At 40.8% G+C, this 15,646-nt stretch overlaps 1 protein-coding gene across 2 annotated transcripts in view; it reads left to right on the top strand.

Moving 5' to 3' along the window:
- Positions 1 to 37: 37 nt before the first annotated feature.
- Positions 38 to 15,646, top strand: part of LOC145404590 (cytochrome P450 302a1, mitochondrial-like) — a 30,780-nt gene continuing 15,171 nt past the window's right edge. The window contains exons 1-5 of one of the 2 annotated variants that reach the window (XM_080276107.1): positions 38 to 109; positions 7,522 to 7,682; positions 8,151 to 8,385; positions 9,205 to 9,321; positions 14,152 to 14,228. In XM_080276107.1, coding sequence (XP_080132233.1) covers positions 7,523 to 7,682; positions 8,151 to 8,385; positions 9,205 to 9,321; positions 14,152 to 14,228 — 589 coding nt within the window. In that variant the 5' untranslated portion in view covers positions 38 to 109; position 7,522. Of the gene's footprint in view, positions 110 to 3,707; positions 3,770 to 7,521; positions 7,683 to 8,150; positions 8,386 to 9,204; positions 9,322 to 14,151; positions 14,229 to 15,646 lie in introns of those variants that run through there. The other variant, XM_080276108.1, reaches the window with a different exon arrangement.

Below are 15,646 nucleotides of genomic sequence, written 5' to 3'. Positions count from 1 at the left end.
CTTAGCTCATCAGTACCCAGGATAACAACATAGAGCTTATAGAGCTTCTAGGAATCAAGCTAGGGTGTTCACAGACTCCACTCACCTCTCCCACAGCTCCACCAGCCACGTAAGTTCGATAAAATTAATGTAGAGAGAAAGACCACATGCCTTCACACTTTCTGCAAACTCGATAACTGATGTATAGTGACCACATAGCCTTTCACACTCAACTAAGCTAAGACAGTATACAGTAAAAGCTCACTGATCCCTCACTCCCCAAGGACTCCAAGTAAGTTCAAATAGCCTGATCACATAAAAAGAATTTTATTCCGGGTTTAATTTGGACTCACTTGACCTCATGTTTAAGTCGTGTTAATTTCAAATACATATACAGTATAAAGCTTTTTCATGTGCTTCTGAAGGTTTACGAGTTAAACTTAACTCTATCAAACACCCTTACTCACTGCATCACTTATATACTGGTATTAGCTTGATATAAATTCGAAGTTCATTAAAATGCTACCTTGGAAGGATGTAGATTTGTTAGTTCACTACATCATCATCACCATTTCCCCAAATTTGCTAAGATAAAATAGGGTATGCATATAACTGTGAAATAGCTAAAAAAAAAAAAAAAAAAATCCCTTTCTAATACAGATTCTTATATTAGTTCACTAAATAACCACTTTGCTGGTTTGTGCATCTGTAACCTCAAAAAAATAAATAAATAAATAAATAACATGCGTGGTGTCTGAATCGTAGTGAAATGGTACTAAAATCGATCCTGGGAAGTGTAGAAGGATCTGAGGGTATGGAAATCCTTAAAAGTCTATTAATCTTCCCAAAGAACCTCCAACATGTTACAAAAATATCCTCGCTCATAACATTACACCAGGCATGAACGAGGCATTTCTAGCATGATTAATCCGGTGGAAACATACCGTATCAGTGTCCAGATGGTGACGTGTGTGTGTGTGTGTGTAGCGTCATTTGTTGGTGATATTGTACATGGCACTATCATGTTGGGCCCAGTGGAACGGACTGTTTTTTTTTTTTTTCGTTATGCAAGAAAGGAACTAAAGGCCAGAAGTGCGCAAAATTGCTCCCTCCAATTAAAAAAAAATCAGTGTGCCAAATTCAAGATCTGCGTCCAGTCAAATGTCAAGCGTACTGACAACAGCAGTGAAACAAGACGCACCACATGCAGTACAGTAAGTACCCTTGCCCACCATTGGTCTAGGACAAGAACATTTAGCTGCAGTCTACTCTGTGACCTCCATCTTCGACCGGTTGTTGTCACAATTTAGTTACTTTCATCTTGCCTGGCCTTTAACTGTAACGCCAAGTAAGGCAAATCGAACTAGCCTTAGCTTACCATGCCCTGTGACTCTGACGCCTGACTCAAAACTCAGACACTTTATACTTGTCTGACCCAAGAACCTTCCACAATGTCTGGTCTAAATTGAATACAAACTATTTAACCTGACCTTGCCATGTGATCCTGACCTTTGACCTACTGTTCTGAAAACTAACAAGTTAACCGCTTGACTGTTTCTAAACCCTTCCATCAAGTTTGGACCAATTCATATCAAATCTTTTTTAGTTACTTTGTTCACAGAGACATAGACGTCAAACTTTGACCTAGTCAGTGACCCTGACCTTTGACCGACTTCACAAAATCGATTCGATTCGTTCTTGCCTTACCCTCACCCCTTCCACAAAGTTTGGTGTAAGCTTAATTTAAAAAAAATAAATAAATAAATGCTTAAGTTGATCTTGATTTCATACTTTGACCTGAACCTGTGACTTGACAAAACCTACTGGTCTAATAATAATAATAATAATAATTATAATAATAATAAAATAGTTTACTCCTTGTCTGACCCCCCCCCCCTCTCTTTCACCATGTTTAGTTAAAATCGGATGAAACAATACCACCGCCAACGAAAGCTGAAAGAAGTTATAATTCACTCCCTCTTGTCAGTTTGTCCACAAAATCTCACAAAAAGTTATTGATGGATTTCAATTTGGTGGATACGTGAATCATGGGCCAAGGAAGAATTGATTATATTTTGGTGGTGATCTGAGCTATCTGGTTTAGGCGCTAGCAAAGGTATGCGCTCTCTGGATGTTGCTGAGTTTGCAAGAGCTCGCAAGCATGTGCACACATGTGCGTGCGCGCGTCGTGAAACATAATACCCGCTTTCGCTTCACGAACGTGTGTATTAATAATAGTTCGCTAAACAAATTTTTTCATCCATGAAGTTTAATAATCTTTCCTGAAAAAGAAAGTAAATACTGTACCAAGAAGTCGACAATAATCTGATCAGCCTATGGCCTGTCGGAAACACATAAGCATGGACTAAGTAAATGAAAGTCAAATAAAACAATCTGAAGCCGCACAAAACAATAGCTGTAGCTTATAGCATGTGTACTTTTTTTTTTCTTTTTACTTTTCAGCTTTACAGGAAATTTTCTACATACAGTATCTACGAGTAAACACTTTAACCCTCTCATCGCGTCCTCTCCCACATTTAATTCAAGATTATATCAGACGATTTCACTCAGGTGAAAGTACCATAAGTCACAGAAGCCTAGACGTTAATATGACCACTATCAACACTTAAAGTTCGGGCAGCGCAAGTGTTCCATGCTAACGCCAGACAACTTATTCAGCAGAAAGGAAGTCAATTGGAACATAAATGTTAAATGAAAGTGTACTGATTGTCTGGCAGTCAATAAGAAATCCAGTACCATGGCTCTAGACTGGCACTGTGAACAAGTAAATGGAGGTGATGGTGGAGGGGGGGAGGGGCAGGCTTGAAACAAATACTTGAAGTTTACCAGCAGTATGCAGGGAACAGACGTGTAGCAATGCATCAACGCCCACGTAATGACACTCTCTTCTGAGAAAATTATAAAAATATATTTTTAGTCATGCGCTGAGGACAGGTGCCACTAGCAAAGTTAGTTCATTATATATATATATATATATATATATATATATATATATATATATATATATATATATATGTAATTTGGTTTAGGTGTACATATACGGTACTTAGGAACATGAAGTATCATCACATCACATTTGTTCGTCATGCTGCTAAATTGCTGCATATAATATCCATATCTTGGCAGTGTGAATCAGTGCCATCCCACATCATCTATTCCGGCTGAGATTAGTATTTACCAATTAAAGTAATATTGAGAACTACCACTTCTAAAGACTCTCCCCTACTAGTATATTTTCAGCCAAAGGGCAGTCAAATTACTAATAAACCGATTTATTATTATTATTAGTAGTAGTAGTAGTAATATATTAATATTAATTATTATTATTATTATTATTTTCCACATCGTGTATCCATCCCATCTATAAACTGCTTATTTGAAACATTACATCGCTACAGCCAGCGGGGAAGTGTCTGCGAATTTTTGGTGGTTGAAAATAGACAAAATTCAGATACTATCAAGTTCACATGTCCGCCACTTTACAAAACATCATCTAGGGACAGAGAAACATACCAAGCCTATCTCAGTTCAGGCTTATTAGTCAGCAGATGAACATGAGAAGAAAAAAGGTTAAAATGCTACACGAACTTTTACCCCATCCCCCCCGACATACAACGTTTAAATGCCGCGCCTTATGATCAGCTGACACTTGTTGACTTGGCGAAGTTGGCACTGGTGGTTAGAGTTTGAGGTCTTGGGTGGCTGACCTGCTTGACTTCGTGGCCTGGGATAACCTTATTAGATGCTCTGTCCTCCAGTCCTCTTCCAAGTAAGTGTGCGTGTAGCGAGTCCACAATGTTAGGTTGTCTAATATCAGTTAAAACATAGACACAAATGCAGATAAGTAGATCAGTAAAGTATATGGACTTCGTTGTTTCTAGTTCAAAGCCAACCAGATACGTAAATGTAACAAATACCATAAGTCACAAATTTCAAGCGCACGAGACGACTCGTACCCTTACGTCACAAGAAGTGGTAACTCACTGAAGTAAACAAACAGTATTCGAGCTTTAAGTACTCGGACTTTAAATTGACCGAAACATTACTTCACAAATCGCCCCAGAATCTGATTATTATTGAAAGCTCATTAAACCGTAAAATTGACTGAATATGTTGATTAACTGTAGCCCTGTGTGTTGTTTAGGATTATAGTAGTGTATTTTATGTATTTTATCGTTCATAGTAGGTAATAAATATTCTGTCTTTCTACGCTAGTCGTCCAACTGAATGAAGAATTTTTTTTTTTGTAGGTACAATATGCTTAAATTTTAATACATACTACCAGAAACTGCACAATTTAATGGTGATATTAAATTACCAGTAATATGAAGTTGGCAAAAATGAATAATTATAGCAGCAGGCACAAAAACAAAATGTGGGATTAAATGCATCAACACGACATTATTTTTTGGTTTAACAATTAGATGAACCTCTAAGAATTATCCTGAGAAACAAGTTTTAGAGTTCTGAAATCCATGAATGAGTAAAAATTAAATATTTGCTGTATTCAAGCCAAGCCTAAGGGTTTCCTGCAATACATCATAACCTAACTCAGACTTACCCAAATGTTCTGAACAACTCTGAGGCTGTATAAGACTAGTGTGTGAAAAGGACCTAAATCTCAGAAAGTACCATTGTCCCCAATAAAAGAATATCCCACCATTCAACAAAATCACAAAGCATGTATTCTCATCAGCTAAGAAAGCTCCCTAGTTTTTCTTCCTTAACTATTTATTTTCTGTCAAACTATAGCCAGATGCTATAATCCCACAAGGAGCGGCCATTTGACTGTGAGTTGTTTTACTGGGAGGGGCAGTAAACCCTCCACCAACCCACTTGTTAATACGTAGGGAACACGTATGGGTTGGTTATACTGGCAGTATGGTTACCACCCAGTGATATAAATGGTTTCCTGGCTTACAGGAAACCATTAAGCTAGTCACTCAATGTTAGGCCACCTGAAAAGGAATAAAACTTAATAAAAAGTGACAGGGAAGATGAGAGAAATAGACAGAGGCCAGACACAGAAAAAAGGACGATAAATGCAAAGGAAGAAGTAGGCAGCACTACATCAAGTGAGTGGATGATGGTTACCTCCACCTACCACCAGCTATTTAGTTTGTTCATGTTATTCTCGTGTATTATGGCTCTTTAATATCAGCACAGAGTTTAGAAATGACATGCAAAAATAAATTAATGTAACAAAAATAAACTGGGTACCCTTCTGTTTTTGACAGGTTCATAATCAGACATGAATGAGGACTGCCTTAGGATTGCTTCCTTGATGCTTAAATCCTAAGTCAGTGTTTTTTTAATCATGAACAATATTTTTACTTTGAACAACATCAAATATTATGATGTGCAGTAACTTAGGAAGGAGGTTGTGAGAAAAATATGTTCATTATTATTATTATTACCCATCCATCATCCAATCCTACATTGCCCCATGAGGAGCATAGGAGCCCGGGGCAAGGCAGTTGGTCTATCTATCTATCTATTGCCAGACGCCTCAGTCCCGTTTGGGGTGGCCACAAACAAATCGCCTCCAAGTCGCCCTGTCCCCCACCATTTCACTTCCCTGCTCCCAACTCACACCCCCCTCTCTCATATACCTCTCCACCCCATCCCTCCATCTCATCCTCGGCCTCCCCCTCCCTCTTTCCCCCTCCACCTCACTCACATACACTCTCTTCGTCAGTCTTTCACCCTCCATTCTCTCCACATGGCCAAACCACCTCAGTATGTTCCTCATAACGCTTCCTATCACATCCACATCAACACCACAACGCTCCTTTATATCCTCATTCGTCAGCCTGTCTCTCCATGTGACTCCACAGGCTCCTCTTAAATAACTCATTTCCACTGCTCTCACTCTTGACTTGTGTCCTTCCAACAACGTCCAAGCTTCACTTCCGTACGTTAGAGTTGGTATCACAATACTGTCATGTAGTAACTTTTTCACTTCCATGCTCACTTCCCTGTTTCTTATCACTGCTTTCAAAGAACCAGCAACCTTTCTTCCCTGCTGTACCCTTTCAAGCACTTCACCCTCCAAACCTCCATCCTTACTCATCACACTACCCAAGTACTTAAACGTACTCACATTTTCCAATTCCTCACCATCCAACCTCGCTGTACATTCACTGACTTCACCTCTCTCAAAGACCATCACTTTACTCTTCCCTACATTCACCTTTAGATTCCGTTTCTTACACACTCTCCCAAACTCATCCACCAAGCCTTGCAGCTCCCCTTCGTCTTCACTCAACAACACAGTATCATCTGCAAACAACAGCACAGGGAGTTTCCAAACACTATCCTCTCTCACCAGGGCCACTCCAACATCCACTACCCTACCTTGTACCTCTTTTATTACCCCATCCATGTACAGATTGAACAACCATGGAGACATGACACATCCCTGTTTCAACCCAACTTTCAAAGAGAAAAATTCACTTAGTTCACCATCCACACGCACTGCAGCCTTCGCACCATCGTACATACTCTTCACAGCATTCAACAACTTCCCATCTACTCCATATATTCTTAACACTTTCCACAATCCTAGTCTATCCACCCTGTCATATGCTTTCTCCAAATCCATGAAAGCTGCATACAACTTCTTTCCCTTCTCTAGAAACTTTTCCACTAAAGATCTGAGAATGAATATCTGATCTACACAACCTTTTCCCTTCCTAAAGCCTCCCTGTTCTTCTCCAACTAATTCCTCTGTTCTTTCTCTAACTCTGTCAATAAGTATCCTACCATACACTTTTCCTATTATACTAAGAAGACAAATGCCCCTATGATTACCACACACTTCTTTTTCCCCTTTTCCTTTGTACTGACATTTAAGATGAGAGTGACCAGCCTCACTCATCCCTGAGTGGCATTACATGAGAAATCAACCCCAACCACTCCTTGGATATAAACCCTTACTGGCTTAATCCGATTGGAGTGCAATAATTACCCACTAAACCACCAGGTGCCAAAATTTGGTCATATGGTTGCCACCCAGCATAGTTAATGGTTTCCTGGTGTACAGGAAACCATTTGGCTTGTCACGTGTAGAGTCACCCACAGGCAGAAGGAAGAGGAAAGAATGAAGGCTTGAAAGACAGAAGAGGGAGTGTAAAGTTACCCATAAGCAGAAGGACGAGGAAAGAAAGACAGAAGAGAATGGAAGGAAAGAAGGATGGAGGAGAGGAAAGGGCAGACACCCGAGAACAGCACTACATCGAGTGCGTGGATGGTGAGTGCTCCTACCTTCCACAAATTATTATTCATTCATTCAGTCATTGCCAGACACCATGTATCCCAAACATGGTGGTCAAGGCTTAGAGTTAATTGTTTTACAGGGAGGGGCACTAATCCTCCACCAACCCCACTTGACACGTAGGGAGAACGTTATGCCAACAGCATCTGGTGTTCCCAGGCGGTCACCCATCCAAGTACTAACCAGACCCGACGTTGCTTAACTTCGCTGATCATTATTATTATTATTATTATTGCTTCCTTCAGCATGCAGCGGGGCCGGCTTCTGACTGTGTATGGTGTGGTTCGAGTGTCACAGTGTCAGGGCAGCACTGTAACTGCTTCGCAGCCAGCAGTTCACAATGCCATCCCAGGCCCTTCATGCTACCCCTTAGTTGGCACCCTCCCTGACATGCTCACTGATAAAGGTTAGAAGTGTTTATGGCTGAAATTTGGGGCTAGGTTCTGCAAAGTTTTCCATTTTTACACACCCTATTCCTGTGTATATCTCCCACATATCCATATACAGTACTGTACTGTATTGTAGAATCTTTCATGGTAACTGGTTCACCATATATGTGGTCAGATATCTAATTCACTTCAGCTATCAGTATTTGTTTGCCCAGCTTCTTGTAAGAGTAGTTACTTTGACTTTGAAAATTAAGCTTATTTTGTAGCTGTGGAATGAAATTTCAATATGCATTACATTCTTATAAGAATTTTTTTCTACCTGTAGGTTAAAACTTGTCATGCACCAGTCACAAAGAGCATGGATTTTCTTGGTTACCTTATATGCTGTCTATTTTTAGTAGTCTGTGTACAGTATTTTCACTACATAGACTCACATTTGTTGTTTGAGTCTTCAGACCTTGCACTAATTAATGAATCTCATTTAGACTTTGACCAGGAGCAGAGCCATCTTTACTTTATGAAGCTCTTCAGGAAGTATGGCCCCATTGTCAAAGTAAAATACCCAGCTCAGCCACCAATGATTCTGTTGATAAAGCCAGCAGACTGCCAAGAATTGCTTCAACGAACAATGCAGGATCCTGTACGACCTCCCCTTGCTTCAATAAAACAAGCTAGATATAGTAACCCTTATTACAACAAGAAAGGAGGTATAACTGCTGAGTAAGTAACAGGTATTGTACATGATGTATTTTTGAATCTGTCTCTAAAAATATCTAGGGGCAGAAGTTGTCTGAAATAAGTTCAGTAAATCTCAACCTGTCTATCAGTCTACCTGTCTGTCTGTCAATATAGCAGTGAGTATGAGAAGGAAGATATGAAAGATGACAAGGCTAGAGAACTGACAAGGAGCCACGCTGGCTGGATGAATTTTCTACAGAGGATTGTATGACCAGGGTCTGGCACCCCTTTTTAACTTGACAGTCATCAGATTGACTCTGTCGGATAGGTAAATTTGAAGCTGTGTGGAAAAAGTGTACACCTGTTGACTGGAGCCAGGGACTTGAATGGTGAGTGAATATACATATGGCCCATTTCATGGGGCATGCCATTGTTTAATTCTCCCTCTATTGTATTTCCTCCTTTCTTAGCTATTGTTGCCCTGCCTCATTCCATTTGCAGGTGGGAAAAAAAAAGATATAATGATGGTGATGATGATGATGATGATCTATCTATCTTAGTGATACTTTGCCTCAGACTCCACCAAAGAGATAGCCATATCAGAAGAATCTGTACTAAAGTGGATAATGATGATGATCCATCTATCTTAGTGATACATTGCCTCAGACTCCACCAAAGAGATACCAGTAGCCATATCAGAGGAATCTGTACTAAAGTGGATAATAGACACTTCCCAACGCTTTCAGTCCAATAGGTCTCATGACGCTGAATACAACATATGGCATCAGTCAAGAATAAAGTGCATAGGTTAAAGACAGTTTTGAAGGTAGATGAGTTACTTCTGGGCAATAACAATTCCAGGAATGGAGGAGAGTGGTGGAGAGTTAGAAGCAGAGTACAGGTCCCTCTCATGAAGCAGAAGTATCTCCGTTATTATCTAGAGGATATGGATCGAGTGGCGCTGGACTTCCTGGACAGGTAGGATATTTTTAAATGGCAATATTGGTTCATCAGAGTACAGTACAGCTTTCTTTTATAAACCAGAGTACCCCATAAAGGGTTTAAATTCGGAGGTTAGTCAGGGTGTATTACTCATATAAACTGCATGGGACAGCCCTGGAGGGGTGGTTGATGGGTCAGCTTGGCCAGGCAGACTAGGGCTGATCAACAAAAACAACTCAAAAGGGAAGAGCAACTGGTCATTGGCCATTCTTGCCTTAGGCAGATATTTTTACTGAAATGCCTAGCCTCAGGCCCCTATTCTTATAAGGCAGTAAGTTGTAACACTGTGAAGAAGTAACTACAGATGCTTCCTGGATTATGCAAATCAAAACGTTTGGAAATCCGTCCTTAAGGATAAGTTTTCAGTATCATGAATATGATTCTTTTCATTTTCTCATTGTTGTACTGCAGTTTATTTTTTATTATTAAAGTGTATGCATGAGGTGTGTTCACTGATCATACATTTATGCTGAATGGTAAAATCTGACATGCAAATTATGACTTCACTAAGCTCTCAGGAATGGAACCCTTGCATAACTGGTGGAGGTCTGTACTGTACTGTAAGCTTTTAATCCAGAATGTCTGTGACAGTCAGACATCCACCTAACTTTTTCAGTACGGTACGTCACATCATTGTATTCTTTTGTTCACCCTCAAACCATCTTCATACATATAGACAGCAGTCCTCTTCCTCCACCCCATTCGTTATCTACCTCTCTTTCTGCTATAGTATTGTTACATCAGGTTTATTATGTGGTAGGTGGGGGCGCTCACCTTCCACTCACTCGATGTATTGCTGCTCTTGGGTGTCTGCCCTTTCCTCTCCTCCATCCTTCTTTCCTTCCATCCTCTTATTTCTTTCCTTCATTCTTTCCTTGTCCTTCTGCCTATGGGTGACTTTACACTTCCTTTTCTGTCTTTCTTTCCTTCAGTCTTTCCTCTTCCCTCTCCCTGTGGGTGACTCTACACTGAGTGACAAGCCAAATGGTTTCCTGTACACCAGGAAACCATTTATTATGCTAGGTGGTAACCATATAACCAAATTTTGGCGCCTGGTGGTTTAGTGGGTAATTGGGGCACTCCAATCAGATTGAGCCGGTGAAGGTTCATATCCAAGAGGTGACTGGGGTTATTGCTCACATAATGCCACTCAGGGATGAGTGAGGCTGGTCACTCTCATCTTATATGTCATGACCAACTTGCCTTTCCCCAAGCTCCTATGCTCCTCATGGGGCAACATAGGATTGGATGATGGATGGATGGATGGAATACAGTCATTACAAAATAACATGGATCAATAGATGTATAATTATTTTTTTTGTTTTCCAGCATTCGAATCAGGGTTTAAATGGATGGATATTCAGAAAAGTATGCATGCCCTTAACCATTCTGGTAGTGTGACAAGTAAAGACAGAAGTTTAGAGGATGAAGTGCATGAAAGGGTGAAGCAGGGAAGAAAAGTTACTGGTTCACTGAAAGCAGTGATGAGGAATAAGGAAATGAGCATAAAATATAAAACAGCACAGCATGACAAATACAGTATTATTATCACTATACTCTAAGACATGGAAGTTAAGCTTGGACCCATATGGAAGGACATGAATCGAAAGCGAGAGTAGCAGAAATGAGTTATTTGAGAGGAAAATATGGGGTTACGTGGATAGTCAGTCAGATGAGGAGGCAAAGAGCATTGAGTTGTTGGTGAGGAGATGATTGAAAGCATTAAGAGAAACATTCTGAAATGATTTGGCCGTGTGAAGAGGATGGAGAATGAGAGAATGCTAGACGAGAATAATATGTAAATGAGGTTCAGGGGAAAGGGAGATCAAGGATGAGATGGACGGATGAGGCAGAGATATATATGAGAGAGGACAGCCTGATGGTGAAGGACAGTGTGACATGGAGATGATTTGTGTGGAGTCACCATTTTCTTGCAGTTAAGGCATCTGGCTATAAATATATAGATACTGTAGAGAAAACAGCCTTTGAATTTGGCGTAGATTTTTTATTTAGAACATTTTGGAATTGCATGTCATACTAAGGGATTAAGTGAATACAGCATCTATAGCAAAGCTTGATAAATTGAGTTTATATGCAAACAGTCTCAAAGTACCAAAGGTCTAGATATGCTGAGAGTGTGACTTCCAAGGATATTAGTGCTGGATGGCTATTTGGTCTCTATCTGTTTTTTTTTACTTATTATCTGAGCCAAGCTTACTCTTTTAATCTTTTCTCTCCATTGGGCTCCTCCGATCACAACCTTATTACCTTAACCTGTCCTATCACTCCGGTACGGCCTGTGGACCCTCCAGGGAAACGTCGTCTGTGGCATTTTGGAGCCGCGGACTGGGAGGCCCTTGGGCAGTACTTCTTTGATTTTCCCTGGAATGATTATTGCTTCCATGGCCGTGAGCCATCTGAGTGTGCCTTGCGCATTACGGAGGTTATTCTCTTGGGCATGGAAGCATACATTCCTTTCTCATATCCTTTGACTAACGCAAGAAAGCCTTGGTTTAATCACACTTGTTCTAATGCTGTCCGCAACAAGGAGAAGGCCAACAAAAGGTACCGGAGCCAACCCACCCCTGAATCACATCATCCTTACGTTTCTGCCCGGAATCGTGCTAAGTCTGTTCTTCGCTCTACTAAAAATAATTTCATCCATACTAAATGCTCTCAACTCTCCAACTCGAATTCTTCCCGCTCCTTCTGGCACCTTGCCAAAAATCTTTCTAACAACTTTACCTCATCATCCTTCCCTCTTCTTTTCTACTCTGATGGTTCTGTAGCTATTTCTTCTACTGATAAAGCAGATCTCTTCGCACAGACTTTCTCCTCCAATTCCACCTTAGACGATTCCGGTGCTGTTCCTCCATCACTTCCCCCCTCTGACTTCCTCATGGCTGACATTAAAATTTCTTCAGTTGATGTATTTTCTGCCATCACTGGCCTCAGTACTAACAAGGCATATGGGCCTGATGGGGTCCCTCCTGTTGTTCTCAAGAACTGTGCTTCTGTGCTTACACCCTGCCTAGGCAAACTCTTTCGCCTTTGTCTGTCAACTTGTACCTTTCCTTCTTGCTGGAAGTTTGCTCTCATTCAGCCGGTCCCAAAGAAGGGTGACCACTCCCAACCCTCCAACTATCGTCCAATTGCTTTAACGTCCTGTATTTCAAAAGTTTTCGAGTCAATTCTTAATAGAAAAATTTTAAAGCATCTTTCCTATCACAACCTTCTTTCCGATCGTCAGTATGGGTTCCGTCAGGGACGCTCCACTGGCGATCTTCTCACCTACCTTTCAGACTCCTGGTCATCCTCCTTTCGGGACTTTGGCGAAAGCTTTGCCATTGCGCTTGACATCTCAAAGGCTTTCGATCGAGTCTGGCATAAAATCTTTAATTTCCAAACTGCCCTCCTACGGTTTCTATCCTTCTATCTGTGCCTTCATCGCTAGCTTCCTTTCTGGTCATTCTATAGCCGCTGTTGTAGATGGCCATCGTTCTTCTCCTAGATCTATCAACAGTGGTGTTCCTCAGGGCTCTGTCCTATCACCAACTCTCTTCCTTTTATTCATCAATGATCTTCTAAGCTGTACATCTAACCCTATCCACTCATACGCTGATGACTCCACCCTTCACCTTTCCATTCGGTTCCCGCAACGCCCATCTCAACAGTTACTTCAACAAACAAGGGATGAGGCTATGGCACACCTAATGTCTGACTTGACTCGTATCTCTGACTGGGGTAAAAATAATATGGTTGTCTTTAATGCATCTAAGACTCAGTTCTTACACCTATCAACCCGACAAAATCTTCCACAGGTATACCCACTAATGTTTAATAATATTCAGCTTAATCCTGCATCATCCTTGAACATGCTTGGGGTTTCATTTACTCGGGACTTATCTTGGAAAGAGCATATTACATCTCTTGTAAAATCTGTTCCCAAGAGATTGGGTGTGCTAAGCCGACTGCGCTCTTTCTTTACCCCTGCACAATTGTTGACTCTATACAGGGGTTTTATCTGCCCCTGTATGGAGTACAACTTTCATGTGTGGGGAGGCTCCCTACATACAGCTCTTCTCAATAGGGTGGAGTCAAAGGCTTTTCGTCTCATTAACTCTCCTTCTCTTACTGACTTCCTCTAACCTCTGTCTCTTCGCCGCACTGTTGCATCTTTTTCTCTTTTCTATCGCTACTTTAATGGTCACTGCTCCTCTGAACTGTCTGCTTGCATTCCTCCACCTCTACGACGGGCGCGTAGCACTCATCTGGCAGCAAACTCTCATCCCTTTTCTGTCCAACTCTCTAATGCAAGAGTTAACCGTTACTCCCAGTCTTTCATTTATGCAACAGGTCAGCTCTGGAACTGTCTCCCTCTGTCTGTATTTCCTGCTTCCTATGATCTCCAGTCTTTCAAACGCAGTGTGTCCAGGCATCTCAAAATGATCGGATCTTGAATTTGGCTCTCTATTGTATTTTGTTTTTCTCTTGGAGGGAACTGTTACTGCGGGCTCATGGCCTTTGGTTCCTTCTTCCTCGCATTAAAAAAAAAAAAAAAAAAAAAAAAAAAAAAAAAAAGCAGCAGTAGAAGTGAAGACTTCATCTCATTACAGAATGTAGTTGATTAAGATATGTGGTGCATATTTCACCGGTCATGCTGTATATAGTTCTTCCAGTTTTGTATTTTCTCTTTCCCTGTCTCAAGATCCTATCTCACTCCATCGTTAAGTGGGAAAAAGGCGAGGATGATACTGATTATTCTTTTTTATGTACACTACACTGATTTTCTATATTTGTTTTCAGAATAGCAACTTTAAGGGACAGCAATGGGCAAATTACTGTAGACTTCAAAGAAGAGTTAGAAAAATGGTCATTAGAAAGTAAGTACTGTAATATATTGCCATTACCAAGCTCATATCCATATACAGTATTACTGTACTTAGCTAATATAATGCAGTATTTCAGATACAGTATATGCTATTGTCATATTTATTTGGATATAAAGTACTGTATCATAAAATCTACAGAAGAACCTCATAGGATAAGTAAATTACCAAGGTTTATGAAACATGTATTAATCTCTCAAATCCATTTTATCTGTCTGGCCCCTCAGCTGATGCAAAGATGAAAGGAACATGGAGTTACATATGATTGGATTGTGTTCAGTGAGCCCCTGTGTTTTGTTTGATTTGGGTTTGCAGATTTACCTTTTGCAGAAAAGCCCAAAATTTCCAAGAACTAAACTCACCTTTCACATCAATATATGGGGCACCAGTGGGCAAGGTGATCGTCAGCTGTTGTCCGCCATGTTGTTTTCACAGTTCCTGCCAGCTTTGAGACTGTGTGTGTGATGCTTAGGTAGTGATCGCAGCTGCGGTCACTTTTATTGCCTTTCCCTTCGTTCAGCTATTGTTCTCATGTGCTCTACCTGTACTATATTATGGCCTCCTCGTCATTCATTGGAGAACCAGGTAATATTGGTGATAGTGTAATACCTGGAAGTTCGAAGTTCAGAGGGTGAAGACATGAAGGGAAAAGAGTGTTGTGAGTATCGAGTCGGTGTGAAGAAGAAAAAGTATACGGTAGAGGATAAGACGAAGATTTTTCAGGCTGGTGATCAGTTTATTTAATATTTCTTAACATTTTTATCATATTCATATGGTAGTCAGTTATTCTGGTATCCTTGTTTTATGAGATGGAGGGATGGAGTGGAGAGGTGTATGAGGGAGGGGGGTGTGAGTTGGGAGCAGGGCAGTGAAATGGCAGGGGACAGGGCGACGTGGAGGCGATTTGTCTGTGACCACCCCGTATGGGATTGAGGTGTCTGGCAATAGATAGATAGATAGATAGATAAAAAGTAAGAAAAAAGGCTAATTAGATTTTTTACCACTGACTTAACATTTTCTGGTTTGCGAAATTCAGGTTTCGTGCCAACCTCATAGTACCAATTGGATGCAAAACATAGGGGCTCACTGTAGTGTACAAAGATGGAATGTTGTGCCTCGGAATGTGACAGTGCTAGTAGCAGAAGTTAAATATGCTTTGAAAAGGCTGAAGACTAGGAAAGCAGCAGGTGTTGATAAGGTATGTAGCAGTAGTAGTTGTTCCCTAGGCAGTCTGGCCGAACAGCCCTGAGTCCCTTAGGAAGGGCATGGCCGAGACCGGGCTTTCCCACAGAGCTCTCAAAGAGTGTATGTTGTGTTGTTGGCGTAAGTGATTGTGTGCAATGCAGTCTTCCATCATGTGCTTGATAGTATGGGGTGCTGTGTTGCATCCTGGACAGGCATCAGTGACGGAG

This window comes from Coenobita brevimanus, chromosome 64, assembly GCF_032717465.1.
Source record: "Coenobita brevimanus isolate Jiangsu-jjx chromosome 64, ASM3271746v2, whole genome shotgun sequence".
In the NCBI taxonomy this organism is placed as follows: Eukaryota; Metazoa; Arthropoda; class Malacostraca; order Decapoda; family Coenobitidae; genus Coenobita; species Coenobita brevimanus.
The sequence above is the reverse complement of the archived record's forward strand: the minus strand, read 5'-3'. Positions and strand labels throughout refer to the sequence as shown.